Source organism: Crocodylus siamensis, chromosome 4, assembly GCF_052110815.1.
Source record: "Crocodylus siamensis isolate JL-2025a chromosome 4, ASM5211081v1, whole genome shotgun sequence".
Taxonomy (NCBI): Eukaryota; Metazoa; Chordata; order Crocodylia; family Crocodylidae; genus Crocodylus; species Crocodylus siamensis.
In genome coordinates this window covers 181,038,939-181,066,278 of record NC_143398.1, presented here as the reverse complement: position 1 = coordinate 181,066,278, position 27,340 = coordinate 181,038,939, and the positions used below count along the sequence as shown (strand labels likewise).

Below are 27,340 nucleotides of genomic sequence, written 5' to 3'. Positions count from 1 at the left end.
AAACAATTGTGGTCACCATCTTGGGTCATCAATACTTTCAGTTTCACTTAACGCTCGTTTTTTCAGGATCCAATTAAGAGCACTAAGCAGGGGCGTTGGGGTGTGGGAATTGCCTGTATAAGTTTCTAGTGCTGATTATGAGTAACTGGTTGAGTGGAGCTGAGGGGAGAAGGGTGGTGGAAAAGCCAGAAGTGGAAGTACTGCTCACAGTTCTTTTATGTTCTGTTTTTCAGATGTAGAGGAAAAAACACTTTTGTCAAAGAAAGAAAAAATGAAGTTGAGAAAAGAGAGATGGCTGCAGAGTAAGTACCCTCTTGATGAGAGGATGGTTTTCTCATGGGCTCTTCCACACAGCCCCTAGAAGCCCCCTTCTGCTCTCTGTGCTAGACCAAGCACATTCCAAGTCTGTGGCATGTAGTGACCCTTGAGGGATTTAAGTGAGAACTTGTGGGGTAGTATGAACCCATTTCAGGAGCCGGAGCCAGAGGAAAGGGGAGTGTACTTGCAGGAAGAAAGGGAATGGACTTGGGAAGGGGCTATGTGGCTTTGGAAACACCCATTCTGCTGACTTTGGTTTTGAGGCCTGAAAGTGGAGTTCATTAGCAGGTGAGCTGGGAAGTCAGCACCAGGGCATCTAGACTGGCTGTAGCCAAGTCTTGGTGATTCTCTCCCTGTCCAGGAGCCCAGGGAACGCTGACAAATGTAGTTTCATATGGAGCCCTGCAGGACAGGTGGGGAAAATGGAACTCTAAAACCTGGAGAGGGTTTGTGGTGGTGTTTAACAAAAAGTTGCCTATATGGTAGAATTACTGTAACGGCAGCCCTTTCAGATGTTCCTGAGCTAGCTTCAGACTAGGAAGATCAGATGCTGCCAGCTGAGTAGCTGTGGAAGCAAGGAGCAAAATGTGTACTCTCAAACCTGCTTGAGAAGCTATGTAAATCTCAGAGCAGTTAGTTCTTACTACTAATTGAAGCCAAATTGGGCACATGAGCAGTGGTCACAGCAGTAATTGTGCTGCAAGATGCATACCCCAAATGCGGGGAGGCCTGCAAAGTGGCAGGTTATGGTGCTGATCTGCCCCAGAAGCTATGGATCAGCCAACTTGTTGACGTGCTTTTGTAGGGCTGGACTCTGCCTCTGAATTGGACAAAACCAAGCCCTTGGCAAGGGAAGTAATTGGGCCTTGTGCATATGGAGATGTATTTTTGTTTAGTTTAGTCTGTGACATTTAAGGTGCTTTGAACTCCAAGCCACAGTGCTCAGTTAACATTCCTTAGCCCTCTTCTGATTGCTTTTATGTGCTTCCCAGTAGCCCAGCCTCAAATACTCAGTGGGATCTCCTCTTCTTCTATTTTGTAGAATCACAGAAGATTAGGGTTGGAAGGGACCTCAGGAGGTCATTTAGTTCAAGCCTCTGCTCAAAGCAGAACCATCCCCAATTATCATCCCAGCCAAGGGTTTGTCTAACCAGGCCTTTAGAAACCTCCAAGAATGGAGATTCCACAACCTCTCTGGGTAACCCGTTCCAGTGCTTTACTACCCTCCTAGTAAGAAGGCTTTTCCTAATATCTAACCTAAACTTCCCTTGCTGCAACTTGAGACCATTGCTCCTTGTTCTGTCACCTGCCACCACTAAGAACAGTCCAGCTGCATCCTCTCTGGTACCACCCTTCAAGTAGCTGAAGGCTTCTTCCACCTCCCCGCCCAGGTCTTCTCTTCTCTAGGCTCCCTCAATCTGTTCTCTGAAGTCATGTGTCCCAGCCCCCTAACCATTTTTGCTGCCCTCTGCTGGACTCTAATTTGTCTACGTCTTTTTTGTAGCATGTGTTGGGGGAGGGGGGTGGGGGTGTCCAGAACTGGTTACAGTACTCCAGATGTGGCCTCATCAGTGCCAAAAAGGGGGAATAATCACCCTCCTCAATCTGCTGGCAACACTTCTACTGATGCAGCCCAGTATGTCATTGGCTTTCTTGGCAACAAGGGCACACTGCTGGCTCATATTCAGCTTATTGTCCACTATAACCCCCAGGTCCTTCTCTGCAGAGCTGCTGCTTCACCAGTCGGTGCTCAGCCTGTGCATGGGATTGTTCTGTCCTAAATGAACGACTTTACACTTCTCTTTATTGAGCCTCATGAGATTTCTTTCGGTTCAATGCACCAATTTTTCGAGGTCTTTCTGAATCCTGGCCCTAACCTTCAGTATATACCTACTGCTCCCCCTAGCTTGGTGCCATCTGCAAACTAGCTGAGGGTGCACTCCATCCAGTCTTCCAGGTTGTTGATGAAAGTATTGAACAAAACCAGCCCCAGGACTGACCCCTGTGGCACTCCACTTGATACCAGCTGCCAGCTAGACATTGAGCCATTGATTACTGCCCTTTGAGTCCAGTGATCCAGCCAGTTTGCTGCCTGCCTTACAGTCCATTTATCCAACCCATACTTCCATAGCTTGATTGCAAGAATGTTGTGGGAGACTGTATGAAAAGCCTTGCTGAATTTAAGGTATATCATGTCCCCTGCCCTCCCTGCATCCATGGAACCAGTCTTGTCGTAGAAAACGATTAGGTTGGTCAGGTGTGACTAGCCCGTGGTGAATCCATGCTGACTGTTCCTAATCACCTTCTCCCCAAGTGCTTAGAAATGGATTCCTTGTGGAAACCCATGCGCACCCATGACTTCATACCCACGCACCTGGGACTGAGAATATGCAATAGCAGATGAAAGTAGGAGACTCCACTGCAATGTGCAACTCCAGCCCTGGACAGCCTTGTCAGCCAGTTCCATCTGATATCAGCAGGTCAGGACAGTTCACTCTAAGCATTAAAGCTTTGTCAGTGTCTTTCCACTATTGAACTGTTCCCCCCCTCATTAGGAAAGTTTCATCAATCTGCACTTGTGCTTCCCACCTGCTGTCTATAATTTCAGTCCAGTAGGTCACAATTTTCCTGGGTCCTGCTGTAGCCTGATCTTGACAAAGTAAGCACTAGAATAGCCCTGGCTCCTTTGTTGCATAACATCTACCATGTTTTGCTGTGGTTATTAAGAAAAGCCAGAAAGTAACACTACCTAGCTCCAGCAACATATCACGTGTGCCAGCAACTTCAGTGCCTTAGTATTGGGTTACAACACGGGGATAGTCCCAGGAGTCCCAGCATCTGGCCTGTCAGTTGCAATTTCAATGCTTGTGCAACTCAACATGTCCATAGCACCTGTAACTCTTATAGGTGTTTTGGAATCATCTAGGTTGTGTCAGACTGGGTCCATTTAGTTCAGTCTCCTGTCTCTGACAGTGGCCAACAATGGACTTCAGTGGAGGGTGCAAGAACCCTTGATGGTAAGGAGTTAATCCTTATACCTGCATGTTAAATACTGGCTTAAACCCTGGAGCATATGATTTTTAAATCCCTTACAACATTTGTAAGAATTTCTTAGGAACCTGGATATTTTATATGCAACACTAATATCCAGTCTGTCTGTCAGTCTCCTTAAGCTCTTGCTCTCAACAGTATCCTGCAGCAGTGAGTTCCACAATCTCAGTATGTATTATGTGAAAAGGGAAAGCCCAGCATCTCTTATTTCTCCTAGAAACATGGTGGGCTCCTCCAGACTAGTGTGGCAACCACTTCCTAGAGGTTTGGTACCATAAAATTAAGCATTTAGAGTGATAAAATGCTAGGACTAAGTGTGTGTGGTGACATTTTTTCCCAAGCAGATCCTTTGCACATGCATGTTACAAGAAGTCTTGCCCAAGATGATATGGCAGCCTAGGGCTGAGCTAAGAATACATGTTTCTTGCTCACTATCGGATAAATGTTTGCTTGCTTGCTTTAACTTGGACTTTCCAGAAAACTATAATTGGGGGCAGCATGTAGAAGTAGAAATTTCAGCCCCAAAAGTGAATGTTTGAGAGGGTTTATAAGCAATAGAAAAAGACTTGAATGGAAACATTTAGGCAGCCTTAAAATGTCTAAATCCCCAGACCTTCCTATTGCTTTACCAAGCTTTTAAAGGGACATTGCTGGACTGTAAATCAATTTGCTTGAAAATTGACTACCTATTAATCTTACCAGAACCCCCTCAGATCACTGTAACTGGAAAGTCAGCAAAAGTTAGCACCTGGACCATGGTCATGTAACAAGAGAAAAGCTGACTAACTGAAAAGACTTTACAAAACAGCATAAAAGCAGAAAAAATCCTCCATTAAAAGTAGTATGGAATTTTTAAAAAATCAGCTAATCAATTTTCTGCTAACAGTGCCGTTTTTGCACTTTTAAGATAACACTAAGTTTAATGAGGTACTTCACCTACCAGTGATTCAAAATGTTCCATTGTTGCCACCTCTTAAGATTTTTTTAATGAGTTCTGCAATATTCCTACTTTTTCATGAAGTCATGCCTGCTGCAATCAGCCAGTCACCTGAAATTGCTACTGCTGCTATTTTTTTAAAACTTAGATTGTAGTTCTAGTTGCAGAGTGACTTGAGTATGATCGATTTGAACATGATAGTCACCTCAGCCCTGGGCATAAATATAGGCAACTCCACCCTTTAAATTGTCATTTGTTAAGCCAGTTTCATGTTTTGTAATGCTGGGGAGCTGGCAATATGCATAGGAGTGCCCAGCTTTGGTTTAGCATATATCCATAATCTTAAAGCACTGTACAGTGGAGCCCGTCATAATCACTGTCTCTTTTTTTAGATGGGCAGAGGGGAGGAACCTGAGACAGAAAGAAGGGAAGAAACTCAGTAGGCCAGTAGCAGAGCCAGAAAAGGAAAAGCCTGTGCCACCTTGCCTGTTAACTCTTCAGTACAGCCAATACTGAAGTTTAAATCCCCATTTTGCTGCTGTTTCTGATTTTTAGATTTCAATTATTCTTTAAATTGGTGCAAAGTTAATGTATGTCTTGTGATCTAAGCAAAATCTGAGAAGTGCTTGTAAAAGTTCCCTCTGTGTCAGAAGCCAGTCCAAGCTGTTGGGTCAGCATTTGTGCTATGGCTGGTCGCCAGACTTCCCGAAGTAGTGATTTTGTGGGTGTGGGTTGAAAAATAACTGTCTGGCTGTTTCAGGACTTCTCTGGGTTCCATGTTATCTTTTAACTCCCTCCCTGGCTATTTCCATTATTTCTGAATTCACTGGCTGCTTTTGTATCCATCTTGCTGCCTGTAATTTGCCCTTAGCTTGATTAACTCCCTTAACTGTGTGAAGTCCTTATTGCATAGGCATGTTGATTTGTTTTAGGAGTACTAATTCTGTAACTTCCAGCACCAATTAAGGCCCTTATTCAGGAAAGTGATTATGCTCGGGTTCAGTTTTAAGTGTGTTCAGTATTACTCCCCTTCTTTATATGTATAATATTCTTAACTGCATAACCACTCCCAGGTTATCTGTTGCTTTCATTGTAACAAACATCAGTTATCTGCATATGGGTGAATTGTATATGCCACTTAAGCGTATAGCATCTTTCTGAATGTACTCTCTCCTTAACTCCATAGAAGTAAACTGTTGTAAAAGAGCTGCTATTAGAAGCCTTGAAAATAATAGGACCTAATTCATTTCAGTGCTGCTGCCTTCTATCATGTTCAAGGTTGCTAACAGCATGGCATTGACCATTTTATGTGCACTTAATGAGCATTGCTTACATTAAGTTTGGATGAGTGCATATTCTAGGTATGTAGCCTTTTTTCCATTCCTAAGGCTATGCACTTAAATGGAGAACATCATACATAGAAATTGACTTATATGGGACCTAAATAAGCAATTAAGTGCTTTCCTGAATTAAGGTCTCGAAGGAGAAATTCATAGGATCACATCTCTATAACTCTTGCTTTGCTAGCTAGACTGATGACCTGAACTGATGCATCACTTCTTCCCTTTTGACAGAAGACTCAAAATCAGCATTCATTATGTCAGTCAGGTTGGCTTTTGTGTTTTTAATCAGAGCCCCAAGTGGAAACTCCAAGGAAATGCACAGCACTCTGCTTTCTAAACAAGCCTAAAGAAAAAAATTATTATGCATTGTGTTCAGTCTTGTCACAGAACAACAAGAATTTCCATGCTGCTCGCAATACACTGGCTTGAAGCTGTGGTAAATGCCTGTTTTCAAATGGAGGAAATTCATCTCTGCCTGTCCTATTGTTACAAAGTAGTCACAATCATATCCTTTATCTCTCCCCCCTCCCCCCACGCCCCTCCCAATACTAAATGTTATTTGGACCATTTTGTTGCTTGCTCTTTCCCTTGGTCTTTCCTTCTTTTTTAATGCCAAGATATTTTTCTTTAGGTTATCCCTTGTTTTCTTGGGCGTCTGATCCTTATACCCTGGAAACTTAAGTTCAGCCCAATAACGTAATCCAAAACTTGTACAAGCATGTTCCATTCCAAGCAAAAATAAATCATCCTGGGGAAGCGACTAAAGGAAAACTGATCCAAGCCTTTAGCCATTAGAAGCATGCACTGGGGTGGGGAGGAGGGTGGGAAGAAACTGCATGGCTCCTTGGATGAAGAAGACATCATAGAAAAAGAATCTGGGATGTTTGCTGGAAATCAGGTGTTTGTAAACTTTTGGGTACGTAACTTTTAGGCAGTCTGTGAAGTAGTAGCCAAACTCTATAAGGCTAAAGTAAAAAAAGAACTGATGCAGGACAGAAAGCCGGGCTCTTGGCAGGCGCCTGGAAGGAGAATTGCTTACTGTCCAGATTAGTCACAAACATCCATGTGTTGTAGAATCACAGTTCATCAGAAGCTCAAGCAATTGAGAGGGTAGCAAACAAACTGATTTAAAGGAGCTGCCTGCAAATATGAAGTGAACAGGACAGACAGCTGCTTGCAGGGTGGGTAGCACAGTGCTGATGAACTAACTAGCTAGTAATGCTCCAGAGCAGAGAGGACCAAGCTTTCTAGCCTGGGACCAGGATCCATTGATTCTGAGGCCAAGGGGCCACAATCAATAGAGCAGGCTCTCTGGTCTGTTCAACTGCTGCAGTATTACTCAGACACCACAAAGGAAGCAGAATTGCCCACCATCCCTCCGTCAAGTTAGCATAGTTGGTGTCAAGTTAGCATAGTTGGCTTTCAGGCCACCTTCTGTGGCCTGGATGGAACTAGGGAGTACCTGAAACACATTGCACTCTGGACCCTCAATGGTGTATTGCCCCTGAGTGTTGTATCTAGCTGGGGCATGTTAGATTAACCCAGGGCTAGTTATAGACTTGGAAGACTAACTGGTTTTCAGGGTTTTGTAGGCTGCCCTGGGGCCATCCAGATCAAGGGAATCTTTTAGATTGAGGCTCCCTGCCATGGGTGCTGCTGCTGTGTAGGGGGGATGTAGAAGCTCTGATTGCTCCAGTGCCTGCTTCCCTGTTGGCTTGCAGGAGCCCCAGAGGGGAACAAGATCAGGTGCTACTTACTGAAGGCAGTATACCTAGTTCCATCACTGTTATCTGTTTGGATCCTACATACTGGCCAGTTACTCTGTCCTCTTACAGTACAGCAGGTAGCCAGTGGGAGAGCTGCTGAGCAGTTGTGGTAGGGAAGGAATGACAGAAACTGAGATTTACTTTCCAGTCCATCTCACATAGGGTTGTCGGGAGACAGCACTCCCGATCCTCCCTGCACTGATTGGCTCTGCTCATACCCAGCAATATTTAATGGATGCAGAATGGAGTCTGGGGACATGCTTTCTTAATAGTGCTGTCTTCAAGGATCCTAGCTTGGATGCTCCCGTACAGCATGTTAAATGTGTGTATGCTCCCTTGTTTTGAGCAAACTGAAGCAGAAACAACTGAAGCTCAAAGAACCGAAGTCCCTAGTGTAGATGAGGCCCAAGTGACTTCTGCAAAATCATGAAGGGGAGTCTGTGGCACAGTTGGGAACTGCATCCAACCCAGTGCTTGTGCCATAGGACCATTTTACCTTTGAGTACAGCAGATGCAAGTCGGCTCTTCACAATATTGCATGGTCTTGAAGCTGAAAGGCTGCAAGAGCACCTCTGCCCCTTCCCCTCTCCCACTTCTCCTTGTGGAGCCTATGCAATTAATAATCCATTCCAGCCATCCACCCTGCTGCTCCAAGTCTTCAATGCTCCTTTTCCCCATTTGGGTGAGTTTTTCCCTCCTGCCATCTGTAGCCCAACAATTGTGATACAAGCAGTCATACAAATGTGTGACTAGGCATGGGAGAGAAATAGTCCACTGGCAAACCATTCTGGGAGTCACACTCCCAGTCTGCTAAAATAAACAAGAAGGGAGATGTCCAGTGGACTGGCTGGAGTTTTCTGATTAACTAAGTTTAGAAATAAAGGGGTCAAATAGAGTTTTAAGAGAGGGAAAGCACCATATAAGTGTGTTTAATGTAAGAAGGTTTTTATCACATCTATACTCTGTTTTTTTAAAGCCATCCCTCAGAGGTTTTTGGGTGCTGGGAAACTGACAGCCTTTGTCACTTCTCTTTTTCTTTGTCAGAAATAGCAAGTGTGAAGCTTGCCAAACAGAAGCAGAAAGCCGAAGCAAAGCGGAAGGCAACCCCAGTGGTGGGAGACATGCAGCCTTTGATGGAAGCCCTGCCTGAGCTCTCTGAACTGACCAAGGGCAGGAAACAGCCCAAGGCGTGCGTATTCCTTCATGACTGTTTATTTTCATATTTGCAGGGCAGTCTGGTACTCAGCTACACTCCTAACTTATTTCTGTGGCCAGTGCAGCTTAAGGAGCCTCAAAGTGGGTGGAAGAGACCTCCTGAGAATTTTGTGCACTCTGCTTGCTTCCCCCCAGCCCTGATCCCAGCTCTGATATAGAGTGCGACAAGGATGGAGTGCCCTGTAACTGCTCTCCTCAGAGGCTAGGGGAAAAGAGAACACGAGTTACGGTAGACCTGGATCTACTCTTGGTTACACTGGGTCCCTTGTGTAGTTTTGTGACCCAGTACACAAGTGATTTAAAGCTGCCTTTGCTCCAGAGCACTGTCCCTACCCCAAGTGCAGGCCAAGAGTAACTGTGAACTAGGCCCTTTATCTCCTAATGCAAGTCAGTATAGAATTGCACTTGCTGGAATCCCATAAAGGGATTTTTTTCATGAAAAGAAGAGTTCTCTGGAGCACGAATGGCATATGGCTGAGAAAAAGTAGCTTTAACCAAAACATGAGAGCAGTTTTCACACTGGGGAGCAAGCTTTGAGCAACCAGGTTTTTCTTAATCTAACACAGGGTGAAAGCAGGATGGGTATTGTGCATGCAGCCAGCATTGCAACACAGCCTGATAAGGCTCCCACTAGGTGTGAGTGACCATTTCAGAGGAGGGCATCAATTTTGGGGAGGGGGTTCTAATGGAAAGCCTGTATGGAACAGACCGTCAAAGTAAGACTGGTGCTGGTGCTCTTAGGTGCAGTGGTTCTCAACCTTTTTGGACAAGAGGCACCCCTCTATAACTTTTGCAAATTGAGTGACACCCAGTGTTAAAAACAAATGCACATACCACAGTTCTTACTTCCTTGCAGAGGAGCTGGCCAGTGGGGGCAGGGAAGCATCCAGCTAGGAACAAGCCTGAGCCTGTGCTTATTTGCTCATGCCTCACTTAACTCCTCACACCTTACATTACCCTTCAAAGGATCTTGCAGCATCCCAAGGTGCCATGGCACTCTGAGAATCACCACTTGTGTTTTCCACCCATAGGTCTCAAAATACTTTCTAAAATAGGAAGCCAGTATCCAGTTTACCTGTTTTACAGATGGGGACATTTTGAGGAACAGGCAGGAGAAATGATGTGTCCAACAGGCCAACGGCAGAACTGCAAGTAGAGCTCGGTTCTCTGGAGTCCCAAGTCCAGTGCTCTGTTCTCTGAAACTGGAGTTCCTCTGTGGTGCACTCTGCCCAGATCCATTTGATAGCAATTCTGTGGTTTGTAAGATGCTTGCTTTTGTACTTGGTAGGTGAGCATTAGAGTAGAGAGCTCAAAATGGAAGGCATTGTTAAACTGCCTCATTTCCTTGAGGCCTTGGCCAAGCCAAGCTGCCTTAGGTTCCCTGCTGGTTTGGGATCAGGCTTTATACAACTGAAAAGTAGTGTTTCCTGTCAGTGCCTTTCACTTAGCCTCCTAAGCAGGAAGTACTGCTACTTCTGGTCCCTGGACACACAACAGGGCCCTGGGGCCACTGCTTTTCAATCACTGTAGTTACCAGCTAATTTTGGTCTGAGGTGAACCATGCCTGGGCTTTGCTGAGCAGTGCTGAGGCAGAAAGGGAAGAAGGCAACCTTTGTAGATCACTGCCTCCCTGGGAAGGACTGTGTTTGTTCCCCAGTTTTTAGAATTATTCCTGTGTTTATTCTCTGTAACCTGGGTATCTCCATGTTAGTGCCCCCCTCTCAGCAATAGAGGGGGGAAGCCAGCCAGGTACCCATGCTGGGGATGGTAACTGCAGTCTACTCGCAGTTCCTTCCCACCTGTCGTGTCTCAATAGAAGAGGAACAGAAAACAATGTCTTAACCAGGTACAGATTTAATATATATGAACTAAGGTTAGTAGTTACAGGTTACAAATATATATATCTATAATTATGTACATACCCATATACAAGTAGGTAAGCATAATGGTCCAACTGATATGAACAGGGAAGTGCCACAATAAATGACAGTCTAAAACACAAGGCATACAGTTAATAGTAAACACTCCAAAGATACATGCGTATGTCAAGCAATCAATAAAACACTCCAAAATGTGAGGCGCAAAAGTTCTCTAGGGGGTCCCTTCCTTCTGCCTCTCCTAGTGAGGCTGCCTCCCCCTGAGTGTCACTCCCCAGTAGGAGACCCGCTGCCCCACTGACTCGCGTGTCCCAAGGAGCCAGGTGGGGGGGTTGTCCATAAGCTGTCCTGGCCTAACTAATGTTTCTCCAGGGGGGAGCTCAGTTCCAGGCCTTGGGGGGGGCATGACTTGCTCACATGTCCCAGTGTCTCAGTCCTTCTCAGGAGGAGTTGCAGGCCTGGGCTGCCTCATGCATGCCCAGGGCTGTCACTCCGAATACTGCTCCCCATGCTCGGGAACTGCTCCATTCTTGGGGTCCTGGGGGACTGACTGTGGGGAATGGGTCTCAGACTACCTGGCCCCTCCTTCTCCACCCCTTATGCCCTGCAATGACTCACCCTGTGGTAGCACTGGCTCCCATGGCTGGCCTTGTGCCGGGGTTGGAGACCTGAGCCACCTCGCTGTGGCTCCCAGGGTCCCGGTCCCTTGTGGACCTTGTGCAGCGATGCCTGCAACCCCTGCTGCTTCTGCTCAGCAGCGGAATCTTTCAGGCTCTTCTGGGCAGTCGGGTACACCCACTGGGAAGCTCTCTCAGCTATTTTTGGCCCTAGGACCTCATCCTTCTTCTTAGTCCCTTACTGACTGTGCCACATGCTCGCCATGCAGCTGCTTATATCCCCTTCGTGGGGCTCCGCCCCCAGATTGAAAAGGAACCAATCAGGAGGCTGGAACTGTAGTTCCCAATTAAATCCACTCCTGCCCTCCCCTTTAGAGTAGAGGCGAAGTGGACTGTCTTCTGGGCTCCCCCCTGCCTGTCTCTGATTGCTGGGTTTTGCCCCACGAATCGCATTCGTGGTTTCCTAAGCCTAGAGAGCCAGGCAAAACCTGGCAAGCCCGCCATGTCTCTAATACAGTGCTGTTCTCCCTACCAGCTGTGACCTCTGATTGGTGATTTGTCTTCTTACTAGGTCCCTGATGCTGCGTGTGTTTTTCTTAGGAGTATCCAACCAGGAGAGGGAAGTATACATGATGTATGCTGCAAACATCCCCATCTCCAAACCATCAGCTTTGACTGGAACTAAAAGCTTACTTTTACCATAACTAGGAAAGATTAAGGACTGGGGCGGGGCTGATTTTATATGAAGTTGTTTGGCGAGGCACCCAGATTTAGCTAGAGGGGTCCTGAATATTGGCTGTGTGCTGGGCTCGTGCTGTGTGCTGGGCTTCCAGCTCTAGTCAGGGGGGAACACTGACTCAGACCAGGCCCCTATCTGAGCAGATGAAGGGAGCTGCTGTTCCTTGTCTTAAGGGGACTCTTTTCAGAGGCTCAAATATCTAACTTACACTTGTACGTTTGAAAATCTCCCTACTTCAGCTTGATCCCCAGTTCGTTGAATGATTTTTTTTCTTATTACTTTTCTGAAATACTGGCTTCCGGGCTTAACTACAGTGAAGGGCAGATGTGTCCAGTGTTGCTTCAGATCTCCCAAAGGGTTTTAATTTGGTCTATTTGGATTCTGAGCCAGGATTTGGAGTTGTATGAGTCTCTTGGATGAAATCACATGTTCCAAATAGTGACAAAGCAGGCCTACAGATGGGGCACGTGGGGCTTGAAATTCCCCGTCTGGAGTGGTTTCTGGGAGGCAGCACAAACCCACCCATGCATTCTGGCAGCACTGTGTGTAATGTTCACTGTATTTCTGCTGGAGGATTTTCCCCAGGACTCCTGTAGACAAGGTATTTACCTTGGGCTGTTCTTTCCTATGACATGCTGCCAGTGAAGAATAATGGCTTACATAATTTAAATCTCCTGTGGCCTGGCATTCTCAGAGCAGTGCCATCAGCTACAAGGCAGAGCCACTGTAATGTGAGCACTTCTCTTCCTTTTCTTCATCACTAGAGAATTCCAGCAACATAGTACTTTGAACCCAGTTCTTCGCCAGACTGTCAGTGGAGTCCCGGCTCTGGGGTTCTGATGTTGGAGAGCTCAGTTGAGGGAGCAGCCTAGCATAGAGAAGTTCCACTCTGATGGGCAAATCCAGCCAGTGTAGCCCACATCAGTATGTGACTGATGCAGGAGGGGCAAGACTGGCCCAGATAGGGAATGGGCCCCTATCAGAGTGTACAATCCTGCTCCTCACACAAGTCACTGGGCTGGAGGAACCGCATCAGTACCTGCACCCCATGGAGCTAAATCCCTTCTCTGGCTTATGCAAGGGTGACTTTAGTCTCCCATTTTCTCTGTGTGTGTGCATGTGCATCTTAAATAATTGGAAGAAGCTTTTGTAGGATTTGAATCGTTGCATAAGTGAAGGATAATACTCCAGTGATTTGTCAGCGTTATTAATAAAAGATTAGATTCTCCAGAAATTTGATCTCTTGCTGGGTAACAGAGCATTACAGTAAGGGTTTTATTCTGATTTATAATGAATGAAGGCAACAAAGCAGAATGAAACGAGGCTGCCATTCACAACCAGAGCTGCCATGCTACTGGAGATTCACACACTAACTTTTCCAAGCACCACAGCTGGTTGAGTCATCAGCACAGACCTATTTCATAAGGCTGGCTAGGGGTCAGAACTAGAGTATGCCTGAAAATAGAACTGCAGCAATTTCTGAACACAAACTTGGACTTGCTGTTTCTAAAGGAATGTTGAATCCTCATGGAAAGCTACAAAGGATTTAGTGTTGGGGACAGTTCTGCCTGTGATATATGCTGCTTTTTTCAGGGGCTGATGATTTTTATTTCTAGGAATGCTTGCCTGTAAATAGGATCTGTTTTCTAGAGATGCTGACTTTGAAATCTCACCCCTTTCAGAAACGTGTTTAAAGTATGACTAGGCATAGCCCCTGTCCGATAGCCTCCTTGCCAGTGACTGTGGCTTCACAATTGCCTTTTCTCCTTGTTGCTGTGGACAGCCTGTGCAGGCAGGGCAGTAGCATAAGAGAGCCGTGAAGCTGAGTGCACATGAATGCATAGTATGAGCGCCCTAAGGAAAAGATGTTCTCCTCAGTGTCAGTAACTGTAGGTGCCGCTTGTAGATAGTGGAGCAGAGTGATTGAGGGAGACTCGAAAATTATTCTTCTTTTTGAAGCCGACTTTGTCTCGTAGGAGTTAATCTGTTCTTGTTGCTTTTCCCCGCCCCGTGTGCTCTTAGTCCCATGTTATGCAGTGACACAGTTGATCGTTGTGTTACAAAAATTCTGGCCTGTGGCTGTCAGCAGTCACTTAGGGGGGAAGTTGTCAGCATAGCGTTAGAGATCTATCTACATAACCCCTGCTTTCTGCTAATTGGAGGAGCATGTTAAACGCCCTACACTGCTCCTCTTTTTTGCTGATTGACATGCTCCTGTGTTGTTCAGGCTTCAGTGGTCTGGCAGGGAAAAGTACATTCTGGAGGATTTGTCCATGAGATGAGGGTAAGTGAAGATTCAGCTGTCCTGGACAGGTGGCAGATGTGGGGAGAATGGCTTGGACAGCCCTTATTTTCTAAAAACTAGGGAGCATGGTAGTGGCTGTGTAGTTATGTAATCGGTGAAGCTTGGGGAAAAAGGTCTCCCTGCTAGCAAATGGGGAGAGCGAATGTTTCTGCTCAGGCAGAAAATAGGGAAGGCTGTTTTTGGTCAGTGACTGCTGTTGGGATAGACCCAGCTGAAGCTGTGGTACCTTCTGTCTGCCATGCAGGGAAAGGCTGTTGCTGGACAGGTCTTAAGGAGACTGCTGCTCTCACTGGCATCCAGTGCAGATGGTGTTTGGGGGAATCTTCCCAAGGACCCATGTTTCACAGTGGTTTTTGGGCCAAAATTAAGCAGACCCCTCCCCCTAGCTTCTCATGGCACATCTGAGCCATCTGCTGCCTGTACCATACTGCCAGTGTTCTGCAGCTAAGCCCCATGTAGAAGCGGGGCTCACAAATTGTCTGCATTGCTCGCAGAGTGTTTGCTGGGCCCTGTGCTGTCCCAGACTGTGGGTAACTACTTGAACAAAGTACACCTTTGACCCTGAAATCAAGGACCTGGAGAGGGAGCCTTTTGGCTGTCCTGCTGCCCTATAGTCCTTGCCCATGCACTCTTATAACCTCTATGTAAAGAGAGCTGGTCACAAAACAGGGCATGCACACTATAAAAAATGTGCAGCATTTAAAAAATGTTCTTGTTCTGCATTAAGGTGAAACAGAGCTCTCTGGAAGATTTCTGTGGAAAGACTACATCTACCGTCAAACAACTGTTAGCCCTGCGATCACGGCATGTGCCTGTGATTTGGACCAGGAAACCCATATGTGCCTGTGCCCCTTGCGAGTGCCCTAATCATCCAGCTCAGTTCCCATTTTTTTCTGTTGGAGTTGTAACATTTCACATCACTACTTAAATGCTCATTGAGCATGAGTAAGTCAGGCTGACTCTCTAGACCAGTAGATAGGGCACCTGCTTGGGAATTTGGAACCTGAGGTTGAAAGCCCTGCTGCAATTTGATTTTTTTTATATTTACAAACAATAGAACAGAAGAGTCAGAGAGAGACTCACCTCAGACCCCATACACTGACTGTTCAAGGCACTCATTTGTTATGGGAAAGGGCCAGGTTGAGGTTCCTGATCTAAAGTAAGCAGAGCAGGGACTCGAGCAGGAATCTCCCATGTCACAGGGCAACGTCCTGATGAGTGGACTTGGAGTTTGTCTGGGATGGGTGTGTCTCTAGCTTGGTTTTGACCAGAAACTTCATCCAGGAACTAAGGCCTCTAGCACATTCATGATGAGACTTAATTTCATAGACATTAGGGCTGTATTTATGCTGAGAGAGAAAGGGAGATGGGTGCTGCATCCCATAGCTTCAAAGCCAGTGGCATTCTGCCAAAAAGGGGGAAATGAAAGAAGGACCACATAATTAAAAAAAAAAAAAAAGAATCCCTAGAAACACTCAGAGTAGATGGCAACAGTGAGGCAGGCAATGGCCTCTTCATCAGTCTTAAAACTGTGGATCACCTTGGGTGTTCCAGCACCCGTCCCACTGCACTATTGGCAAAACTTCCCTGCCTGCCTCATGAAGGAACACTGGGGTTCAGACAGGAGCTTGGCACAGTTAACAGTGAAGTGTAATTCCAGGATTAGTAGGAAAGGTAAGTGAAGGAATCCCTTTTCTCTAAGGGAAAAAAATCACACAGAACACTTGGGGAGACGCCCTATAAGTTTGTCCTGAACAGAAAGTGACTGATCATTTAGAGATGATGATGATGATGGAGTGCTCTGATGGTGAATGTACACACACTCAAGCCACTGTTATGCACTGTTGCTGGCTGGCTGCATGCATGGTTGTTTTTTTGTCTTTTGTTCATATAGTTAGATGTTAATCAGATTCCCTAGGAGGTACAGATTTAGAATGCTGAACTCTTTTCCTTGCCTCGCCATATGGCATAGTGTCTCCCTTCTATAAAACTGTTATCTATTTTTATTTCCCTCTACAGGCACTCAAAAGCAAAGGCAGAGCCAACAAACTTCAGTCAAATGAAGCCAGTCCAGAAGCACAGGCTCTTGTAAGTACCCAGCTACCAGAAAGTGCCTTAGCTGAATCCCTCTTGGCACTGGGACTATTCTTCTTATAGTTGAGTTCATTCAGCTGGGTGAGGGGAGGCTAGCATAGTTTCACATATTTAAACTGAAGCTGAAGATGTTGCTGCTAGGACTATGCGAACCTTCAGTAGCTGATTCGATTTGGAGGAGATTCGGCCCAATTTGGTAGCCAAATCTCCGAATCAAGTCGGGAGAACCATTAATCTCCCTGAATCAAATCAGAAGCCTCCAAATCAATTCAGAGATTCAGCTGTAGACTGTACAGGCAGGCACTAGGCGGTACCTGTGGAAGCAGCTGGGGGAGCAGCCAGACAAGCCCCACCTTGAGCCAGCAGCCCCAGGAGAAGCCGCAGCTCATCCAGCTGCCCTCTGTGCTGGCAGCCCCAGGAGAAGCTGCAGGGAGCTGGGGGGAATGATTAGGGGTTGGGGGAATGAGCAGGGGCTTCCCCGTGCTCCCGGTTCCATTCCCCAGCCCCCGCAGCTTCTCCTGGGGTTGCCAGCACTGCCTGCCTCACCCCAGAGGGGGAGTAGCTGGATGAGCCACAGCTTCTCTCAGGGCTGCTGGCTCAAGCCAGGGCTCGTCCGGCTGCTCCCCCAGCCACTCCTGCCAGCACTGCCTGCCTGTACAGTTTATGGCCGAATAAGATTCGGCACTGAATATCTTCGGATTTGGCTGAATTGAATTGGAACAGTGATTCGAATCGCCAAATTCTGGTAATGACTGATGCAAACGTAATGGAACCTTGTTGCATTGTTTGATATTGGTAGGAGTCTGGATATGATGAGCAGTGGTTACATATGTTCTGCAGAGCAGAAGGTGCATTTAAGCAGCAGAAGTTGATAGGAAAAGCAACAAGGCAGGAAAAAAACCCAGTGGCCACAATGGAAAACCATTAGCATTGAAAACTCAGGCTCGTTTACTTTCGTTCTGCTTATTCTACTCTGTGGTGATGCAGTCATTTCCACAGCAACCAACTGTAACCCCTCTTTACAGAGGGATTCCTTGTATGTTCCTCTCCTTTTTGCCACAGACAGGATTTTTAAAAGTAGATGAAGTTATAATAGACAAGGAATCTACTTTTTTGCTGATGTATTTTAGAGGTATGTGCAGCTCTGGGTTCCTAGGTTCAGAGTTCCCCATGAAGTGGTAGCACTCTAACCACATGTTTGTACCCTCAGTATGACACTGGGTCCATCTTTTGAAAACCAGTATTGTGAGGGTCCTGGATTTCAGCCCTGGATCTGGATGAAATAAGCCAGTTCATAGATTCATAGAGGTTAGGGTCAGAAGACACCTCAATAGATCATTGAGTCCGACCCCCTGCATAGTCTCTGCTAGCTTATGGCCATTATTTCTTGTAACCCCCAGGGACACCTTGGTGAGTAGAGCCTCACCAATTTATTGGCAGTCACAAGGTTGCCTCTCAATGTTCTCTTGCGGGTGCTGATGAGGTCCAGGTGCCCTAGTCTCTCCTCGTAGGGCTTGGCCTGCAAGCCCTTACCCATATGAGTGGCCCTTCTCTGGACCCTCTTGAAGTGTGGCGCCCAAAACTGCACACAGTATTCCAACTGCGGTCTGACCAGTGCCTGATAGAGGGGAAATATCACCTCCTTGGTTCTGTTTGTCATGCATCTGCTGCATGCTAAAGTGCAGTTAGCTTTGCTGATGACTTTCGCCACACTGACGACTCATGTTCATCTTGGAGTTCACTAGGACTCCAAGATCCCTTTCTGCTTCTGTGCTACCGAGCAGAAGGTGTGCTGAACATTTTTCCTCCCTAGGTGCAGCACTTTGCATTTCTCCTTGTTAAATCGTATTCTGTTGTTTTTTGCTCATTTGTCCAACCTGTCCAAGTCTGCCTGTAGTTGTTCCCTGCCTCTGGTGTGTCCACTTCTCCCCACAGTTTTGTATCTGCAGACTTAGACAGAGTACACTTCACTCCCTTGTCCAAGTCACTGATAAAGACATAGAAGAGTATCGGTCCAAGGACTGAGCTCTGTGGGACCCCACTACCCACGCCCTTCCAGGTTGATACCGACCCATCCACTACCACTCTCTAGGTACAACCCTCTAGCCAATTTGCCACCCACCGGACTGTGTAATCATCCAAGTCGCAGCCTCTTAATTTGTTCACCAGTAGGGGGTGGGATACTGTATTGAAGGCCTTCCTGAAGTCTAAGTAAACTTATGCAGCACCTTTTATTTGGCTTTGTAGACTTGGAGCAGAGTAATTCCTGTTCTTGTAGAAGGAGCTACTGCCTTATGGGCTGGTCCACCCTGTCACTGTGCTGGTGGTTTGCTGGTACAATGTCTACTCACCCTTCCCTTGTTTTGTGTTGTTTTTTTCAGAGAGGAGGAGATGGCCCGGTTTCATGAGGTCATCACAAACCCCTTGTACAAAGCTAACCCCCTGCTGGCCATCAGTGAACATCTGTCCAAGAGGATGAAACAGGAGGAGGGAAGCCCCCTGTAAGACTTCATGGGGGATGGAACAAACACAGTGGCAATGGCCAAAGAGTCCCTAAAACTGAGCGAGCCTCTCCTGGATTGTACACTTCTTGGAAACAGTCCAGCAGGTTATTAAATTCGGTGGCCCTGTTTTCTGTCTACAGGAGTAATGTGATCTTCTCCGGACACTGGCAGCTGCTCCTTTTGCAAGTATCCCACAGGGCAGAGTGCTCTGTGGCATTTTTGTGTACAGATCAGACTTGCAGCAATGGGTCCCAATACCTTTTCTTTCCTTCCTGAAAGCACACTTCTTAAAAGATTGTTGTTTCTGCTGCTTAGTGGAGGTATACCTGCTTTCCTTTACTTTCTGTTATGACAGGCCTTTATAGAAATCCTCCAGTATTCTTCCATGATGATCTGAAACACCTTCCTTACTGTTATGTTCTGCTGCATATGGATTAAAGAACAGGAAACTGCTGTAGATTTGTATAAGGGTCAACACTGCTCAAAGAGGTACTATTTGTATGAAAATAATCTTTAAAATAAACTGCGACATTTTTCTTACTGAGTTTGTCTATCTGGGTTCTGTTTTGGCAAATACTGGTGTAAGTATAAAGTAATGCTCATCACTGTGTCCAATTGCAAAGAAGAGAGCATGTCCTATTTTTTTAAAAAGAGGACCCTAAGCCTATCTTATACTGTTAAAATTAATGCTCCGCAGTAGGACCAAAAGCATTCACTCCAGTGCGATAGCATTACAAATCAGGCTCTAAACAAGCTAGAGAACTTGTCTTTCAGGCACTTGAGGTCACTTGTATGGCAATGCTAATTCTTTCAGGTCTGTCCTGCATCCTTGGACTGGCCTGTCATTTGGGAAGCACTGCTAAGATGCTATCGTAGGACACACTGAGCATGAACCATTCTTGCTCAATGGAGATAAAGAAAGGATGGCAAATAGCTTTTATATATAAAAGGACTCTTCTGATTTCTCATTCCTACCATATTTAGCTATATTAATTGGCAGCCAAGGAGAATGGAGGTCAATACTAGAATTCTTTGAAGTGCTGGGGCTTTCCAGCAGATAACTAGGAAACTATCTCTACCAAGGTCAAATTTTTCACTTAGTTGAGGTTAGATCCACAGCTGACAAATGTGGGGTGACTGAGTTTGTACAGTTTCTGAATTTGTACAGTTCCTGAAAACTGAATTTTGATTTCTATGCTTATTTTCTTTTCCTCACTTTGTCTCATGTGGATAAAAGATCTGGTCCATGTCTGTGGTATCTCTATCAGAATTGTTAATGGAATACCTAAATGTTCAAATAGGTACAATTGGATCATTTAATTCAAAGAGCGTGACTTGGGTCTCCAAGGCTCCTAATGAGGTCATAGGACGACATGGTGTTGAGCACAGGGAGCTAGAAGGAAATGTTCAGGTGGACTCACTGGAAGCATGTTCTACTTTAGGCTGGGTTGTGATAATGGGAGGAGATGGCCGCCCCTTCTGGGCATCCTATTTTGCTTGTCAGTGGGGAGGGAGGTGGGGAAATACAGGGAGGTAATACTGAACAACTCTAGGAGGGGCCAGTTTAAGAGACTTACTGTTCCTTCAGCTCTACCTGTTCATTTCTTCCCCTCCCTACTCCCCAAAGGAAAAGAACAGGGGCCCTGGGATCCCTCTGGGCCTTCACTGTCTTGATCTTGAGAGATGTCCAGGCTAGAGTGAGAAGCTTGGATGACCACACTGTCTTGAACAGCAGGGCCATTTAGCTCCTGAACACCTGGGCTATAAGCCTTGGGTTTCTACTCCTTTCACTTCTCTTCCTGGGGATGTCACTTCCATTTTCTTGTTTCTCCTTTTGACTTGTGTTCAACAAGAAGGCAATTGGCAGATTTAGTCATGATCAGGGATCCAGGTTTTCAGTTTCCCATGAAAAAAATGTGGATTTTCCCCTGTTGAAGAGAAAAACATGGATTTTTTCCCTTTTTGCAAGCAGCTCTCTGCAGGTTGGCAGAGCTACCGCCTGTAAGACCTGCTTGAAACAGGGTGGGAAACCCTAAGCCGTGTCTGGCAGAGATAGGGCCTGAGAGGCTGTCAGCCAGGGCTGACCCAGACTCGCTTTCCATCCTGCGGTGTTTGCAGTAAGCACAGCTTTTGGGGGCAGGGACAGGTGGGCAGGGTCTCTTACCTAGCCACTTGGTGCCCTTGGGGCAGAGTTGGGGGCTGGGGGTGCTGGGGTGAGCATTGCCTGTCCTCTGCACTGGCAGCTGCTGCCCTGCTGCTCGCTGCACCAGATCCTGCCAGCCTGTGGCTGTGGTGCTGCTAGCGGCTCTGCCAGGACTAGTGCTGGGGTCGTGAGGTGGGGCACAGAGAGGGGAGGAGCAACATGCATGCTGCCCTGCCCCACCCAGGGCCCTGCCAGCCTCACCAGCCTTGGGTGCATTGTGGCCCCTGCCTGCCCAGCCACCAAACAGGACAGGACCTGCCGGAGGGAGCTGCAGCCACACAGGTAGCAACTGCACTGCACCCAGGCCCTGCACTGGTGCCAGGACACGCAGCCCTGGCCTGCAGGGGCTCCTTGTCCCGGGAACCACTCAAGGCAGTGTGATGGGGGGTCATGGGCAGGGGAGTGTGTGTGTGGGGGGGAAAATTGAGGTGGCAGCAGGGGGGTGGGTGTGTGTGTGATGGGCTGGGGGTGGCAGTGGGGAAGAGGGTGTGTGTGTATGTGAGAGACAGGGGGAGAGATTGGGGTGGGTGAGGTGCTCCAGGTAGAAGCCAGAGCTGGGCCTGGAGCCCCCTTGCCCCCCCTAGAGCAGCCTGTGCAGGGGGTGGTTGTCCTAGTGCAGAAGAGACTTGATCAGCCAGAGGCAACCCAGCCCAGCCCAGTCCAGTCCCTGAGCCCCAGTCAGGACTTCCCAGGAAGGGCATGGGCATCGCTGCGGCCTGGGCACATATGAAAGGAGTAGAACAGCAGGGACTGGCACCGCTCGAAGCCACAAAGCAGGAGGGCGGGATGGGGGAATGGATAACAGTTGCAGCTGCACCCGTGTCCTGATGCTGGGAAGGAGCAACTGGGGGCTGGGCAGGGACTGCAGGGCAGGAGTGAGGGGTACTGGCAGGACTGCAGGGCTGTAGCTTGGGAGTGAAGGGCACGAGCCTGGGCAGGGAAAGAGCACTGGCATGTCAGGGCTGCTCAACACCACAAAGCAAATGGGGCAGACAGCTGCAGGTGGACCTGTGTCCTGGTGCAGGGGGAGGTGCTGCCTGGAGGGACCAAATAGGGGGTAGGCTGGGGTTGTGGGTGAGGGGCACCAGCAGTCCTAAAAGGGCTATGGCTTGGGAGTGAGGGGCCACAGCAGTATATTGGGGCTGCTCAGTATCACAAAGCAGTGGGGATACAGTTGGAGCTGGACTCATGTCCTGGTGAGCAAAGGGGACAGGGGGACCTCTGATTTTCTATGATAAACCAAAATCAAACACCAAAATTTAGAAGGTATTTAGAATTTATTTTATTATAATTACTGAGGCACTGGTAGGCTTACAGATTTGCTTTAAAATTGTAAATATATCAGTAAAACTTTGTGTTCAACTAATACCTATACATATAGTGATATTTTAATCATGAAAACACAGATTTTGGGGGTTTTAACCAGAGAATTTGAGATTTGTTTTAAACAGAGCAAAGCAGGATCCCTGGTCACAATGAATCCACTCATGCGATGCTGCTGGGAGCCCGTCCTGAGAGACAATTGAGAGCAATGCCTTGAACAGCTGTATGCAGCCATGCTTGTCAGTCCTGATGGGCTGATCAAACCACGTGGTGTGCCAGGTGCCAGAAGGAAAAGAAGGTCCTAGGAAGAAGCTCTCTTTCTTTTCCTTTAAGATTTCATAGATTTCATAGACATTAGGGCTGGAAGGGACCTCGGGAGATCATCGAGTCCAGCCCCCTGCCCAAAGGGCAGGAAGTCAGCTGGGGTCATAGGATTCCAGCAAGATAAGCATCCAATTTACTCTTGAAGGTGTTCAATGTAGGCGCTTGAACCACCTCCGCTGGCAGACTGTTCCAGACCTTGGGGGCTCGGACAGTAAAGAAATTCTTCCTTATGTCCAGCCTGAAACGGTCTTGCAGGAGTTTGTGACCGTTCGACCTCGTCATCCCATGGGGCGCTCTGGTGAACAGATGTTCCCCCAGATCCTGGTGGTCACCCCTGATAAACTTGTAGGTGGCCATCAGATCACCCCTGAGCCTGTGCTTTTCCAGGCTAAAGAGTCCCATGGCTCTCAGCCTGTCATCGTAAGATCTGTTTTCCTGACCTCTGATCATGCGCGTGGCTCTCCTCTGGACTCTCTCAAGCTTCTCCACATCCTTTTTGAATTGTGGAGCCCAAAACTGGACGCAGTACTCCAGCTGCGGCCTCACTAAGGCCGAGTACAAGGGGAGAATGACGTCCCGGGATTTGCTCGAGAAGCATCTATGGATGCACGCCAGCATTTTGGTCGCTTTACTAGCCGCAGCATCGCATTGGAGGCTCATGTTCATCTTGTGGTCAATGATGACCCCCAAGTCTTTTTCTTCTGTAGTGCTAACCAACGTAGCACTGCCGAGCCTATAAGGGTGCTGCAGGTTTTTCCTCCCAAGGTGGAGAACTTTGCATTTTTCGGTATTAAACACCATGAGGTTCTCATCTGCCCATTTGCTGAGCTTGTCCAGGTCAGCCTGGATCACCCGCCTATCTTCTGGCGTGGATGCTTTGCCCCAAAGTTTGGTGTCATCGGCGAACTTGGCCAGTCCACGCCTGACTCCAATGTCCACATCGTTAATGAAGATGTTGAACAGGATGGGTCCCAGGACAGAGCCTTGAGGGACCCCACTGGTCACAGGGCACCACGATGAGTGACTGCCATCAATCACAACCCTCTGGGTCCGACCACAAAGCCAATTTCCCAGCCAGCGGATCGTGGTGGAGCCAAAGCCACAACCGGCCAGTTTGGCCAAGAGGTGATCATGGGATACCAGAGCATAAGCTTTTTTGAAGTCAAGATATATGACATCAATCTCTTCTCCCTTGTCCAGGTGATAGGTCACCTGGTCATAGAAGGAAATGAGATTGGTCAAACAAGACCTACCCGCAACAAACCCGTGCTGGCTGTCCCTTAGAATGTTAGCCTGGGCCAGTCCCTCAAGGATGGCCTCCTTAATAAACTTTTCTAAGATCTTCCCCAGGATAGAAGTCAGGCTAATGGGCCTGTAGTTAGCCGGATCCACTCTCCTCCCTTTCTTGAAGATCGGCACCACATTGGCCTTCTTCCAGTCTTCGGGCACTACACCAGAGCGCCAGGAGTTTTCAAAGATCCGTGCCAGGGGCTGGGCTATGACGCTCGCCAGCTCCTTGAGTACCCTGGGGTGCAGGTTGTCAGGGCCAGCTGACTTGAAGGTATCCAGCTTCTCAAGGTGTTCCTTCACGAGGTCAGCATTGATGGAGGGTAGGGGATCCCCCTCACCCAGATTTCCCTGTCCCATAGCAGGCATGGGCATCCCGTGTGACTGATGAAAGACTGACGCAAAGTACCTATTTAATAGGTTGGCTTTTTCCTGGGTGTCAGTTGTCAGTTGCCCCATCTGGTTTAGCAGGGGTCCAACATTGCCCTTGCTTTTCCTCCGGCTCCCCACATATCTGAAAAAGGACTTTTTGTTGTCCTTGATGCCTGAAGCTAGTTGGAGTTCAGTTGCAGCCTTGGCTTTCCTGGTTTGCTCCCTGCAGGACCGGACCAGCGCGGAGTAATCCTCCTTGGAGGTGAATCCCATCCTCCATCCTTTGTAGGCTTTCCTTTTTAGCCACAGTAGGTCCGCTAGGTCCCTGGAGAGCCAGGGGGGCTGCTGTGCCTTCTTGCTGCCTTTCCTCCGTGTTGGAATAGATTTAGCTTGTGCACTGAGGATCGCTTCCTTGAGGAGCAACCACTCTTCTTGAACTCCCATCTCCCTGGGGTCATGGTCCCTGAGGGCCTGACTGACTAGCCTCTTGAGCTTGTCAAAGTCGGCTTTTCAGAAGTCAAGGACTTCTGTGTTGCTGACTGACTTGCCAGCTTTACGGTGGATGGTGAAGGTGATCAGCTCGTGGTCGCTGTCACCCAACTTCCCATCAATCACTAGGTCGCCGATTAGGTCGTCCCCTGTAGCCAGTACCAGGTCAAGCAGCGCTTTGCCTCTCGTTGGCCCATAGACTTCTTGAGTCAGGTAGAGGTCATCCACGCACGAGAGAAAGCTTTGCGCCCGCTCAGATTTAGCTGAGTGATCTTCCCACGAGATGTCTGGGTAATTGAAGTCACCCATGACAACCAAGGTCCTGGAGCAAGCGGCCTCAGTCAGTTCCTGGGCGAACTCCTGGTCAAGCTCGGGACTTTGAGTGGGAGGTCTGTAGTAGACTCCCACCGTTGTCCCCTGTGCCGAATTCCCCACGAATTTTTACCCAGAGGGTCTCTAGCTGTCCATGCCGGTCGCCAACATCAGCTTGCAGGGACATGTAGCTTTCCTTCACATAGAGAGCTACACCCCCGCCCCTTTTGTCAACACGATCCCTCCTGTACAGGGTATAGCCCTCTATCCCCGTGGTCCAGTCATGGGTGGAGTCCCACCAGGTCTCCGTTATCCCAATGACATCATATTTCTTTGCACTGAGCAGGAGGATGAGATGGTACTGTCTGGCTTCTTAACTACAGGGGCTCCACCCGTGAGGGCCAAACACCCCTTCACATCCTTGCTTACAGGCTCCCCACCACTGTGCAGGCAGATGGGCTCCCTCCTGCCCTCCCTTCACCTGCTTGGCTTTGGGTTCTCCTGACACTGCATCAAGTTGTATCTCTGCCCTACCCTGCTCCCTGGGATGGGAGCAGGAAATAAAAGCCAGAGAAAGGAGGGTTGGGAAGCCTGAAGACCGTGGTTGCAACAGCAGCTGGAGCAATGAGGGGGATGCAGTTGGGGAAGGCAGTCTGGGGGCTGCAGGTTTAACCCCTAATGGGCTGCCAGTTGGACAGCCCTGGTTTAAGACCAAACAAGCCCCTGTTTCTCCCAGCACACCTACTTTTACTCATTTAAATGCAAAAGAGGGCGGGGGGGGAAAGAAGCAGGGGGCAGCTTCAACTTCAATTACAGCAGCAGAAGTGCCCATTAAAATAACTTCCTCTTAGAAGACAGAAGAGTGGATACCATAGAAGGAATAAAGGGAATGTTGTTTCTGGCTGAAGAAGGGGCATGTGGGTCGAGGTCAGGGCAGCTGAAGGGCAGGGTGGGTGCGTGGGTGAAACATGACTGTTATTACAAACAAGGGCTCTATTCTCTGCCCTATTTGAAGAGGCCCCATGCAGCCTCAGGTTTCTCAGCTCTAAAATGAGGCAATGACATTCTCCAGGGTAGACCACGATACTTTTCTGAATAATAAGGTTTCTGTGGTATATATGCCATAATTCAGCACTGAGGCACTCCTATTCATGAGAAACGTTGTGTGCTTCGGAGAAGCTAATGCTAATACTCACGTACTTTACAGCCCATATTTCCTAAACCGCCATTACACAGAGAACAGTCGGTTGCAGACCAGCCCCTGAGAAAGTTTGCCCATGTTGCAGAGTGTTTCTTTGCTAAAGGAATGTATCTGTTTAATACAATTCTTGTCTGGAACTCCGGGCCCCCTAGGTGCATTGGACCCAGCTACTGAGCCCTTTCAAGGAAAAGAGCAAGACTTTCAGCTTGACTAAATATTTTATCTGAAGCTAGGAGGATCTCATACATAAGCATTGTGCAGTATAGACAGACAATGACGGCATGTGTAACTGAGACATGCCTTGCCCCCTGTTAGGAGGGGACGGACTGCTAGGTGATGGATTAAACTTTAAGGAACAGGAGTACTACTAAAATGAGAACTGAACTGACCAATTGTATGTGCGCTGCAAGCTCTTCAAAATGCTTTCCTTTGCGCAACCCCATAGCCTGTCTTGATCTAGGTCTGCTGTGCCTCCAAGAGCAGATCTATTCCAAGCCCTTGGCATTGGTGGTAGTGGCATAGACGGAGGGAGAAAATATTATTTGGGGAGGCTAGTGCATGTGTCGGCACGAGAGCTACAACTCCCATCGTGCTTTGTGTGGTGCAACACATACATGGTTAGCCTCTTCCTCAGCTTCATGGAGCTGAGCACGCATGGGGTCCTGGCGTGACTGCGCACTGAGCAGCGCCATGGTATTGCTGCTGTCACCTGCTGCTGTGAAATTAGTTGGGCTGAGCCCCCTAAGCCGGAGCCTCCCGCTGCCTATGGGTAGTGGTGGAGTAGTTGTGTGCTGTGAAGGACAGTCAGTGTTGTCACCTGCACACTGCTGGCAGTGGAGGTTGTCATCTGACTAGTTCTCCCTATTGCTGCTTGTAGATATTGAACAGGACCAGAATGGGACTCCACAGGTGGTGGGGTTATGGGGGAGATGCACCCTCCTTCACTGTCCTTTGGGCATCTCTTTCTGGGAAGGATTCAGGCCCTTTAAGCTCAATCATATAGGGCTGCACCATCTCTCTTAAGGTGGACCAGGTGAAGCAGCTGGCTTCTGCTGCCCCGTGG

General features: G+C 47.8%; 1 protein-coding gene across 2 annotated transcripts in view; it reads left to right on the top strand.

Moving 5' to 3' along the window:
* Positions 1-19,306, top strand: part of SLX9 (SLX9 ribosome biogenesis factor) — a 116,590-nt gene extending 97,284 nt beyond the window's left edge. The window contains exons 3-6 of one of the 2 annotated variants that reach the window (XM_090045060.1): positions 234-302; positions 8,460-8,604; positions 16,188-16,256; positions 18,644-19,306. In XM_090045060.1, coding sequence (XP_089901186.1) covers positions 234-302; positions 8,460-8,604; positions 16,188-16,256; positions 18,644-18,767 — 407 coding nt within the window. In that variant the 3' untranslated portion in view covers positions 18,768-19,306. The remainder of the gene's footprint in view (positions 1-233; positions 303-8,459; positions 8,605-16,187; positions 16,257-18,643) is intronic. The other variant, XM_090045061.1, reaches the window with a different exon arrangement.
* The last annotated feature ends 8,034 nt before the right edge of the window (positions 19,307-27,340 follow it).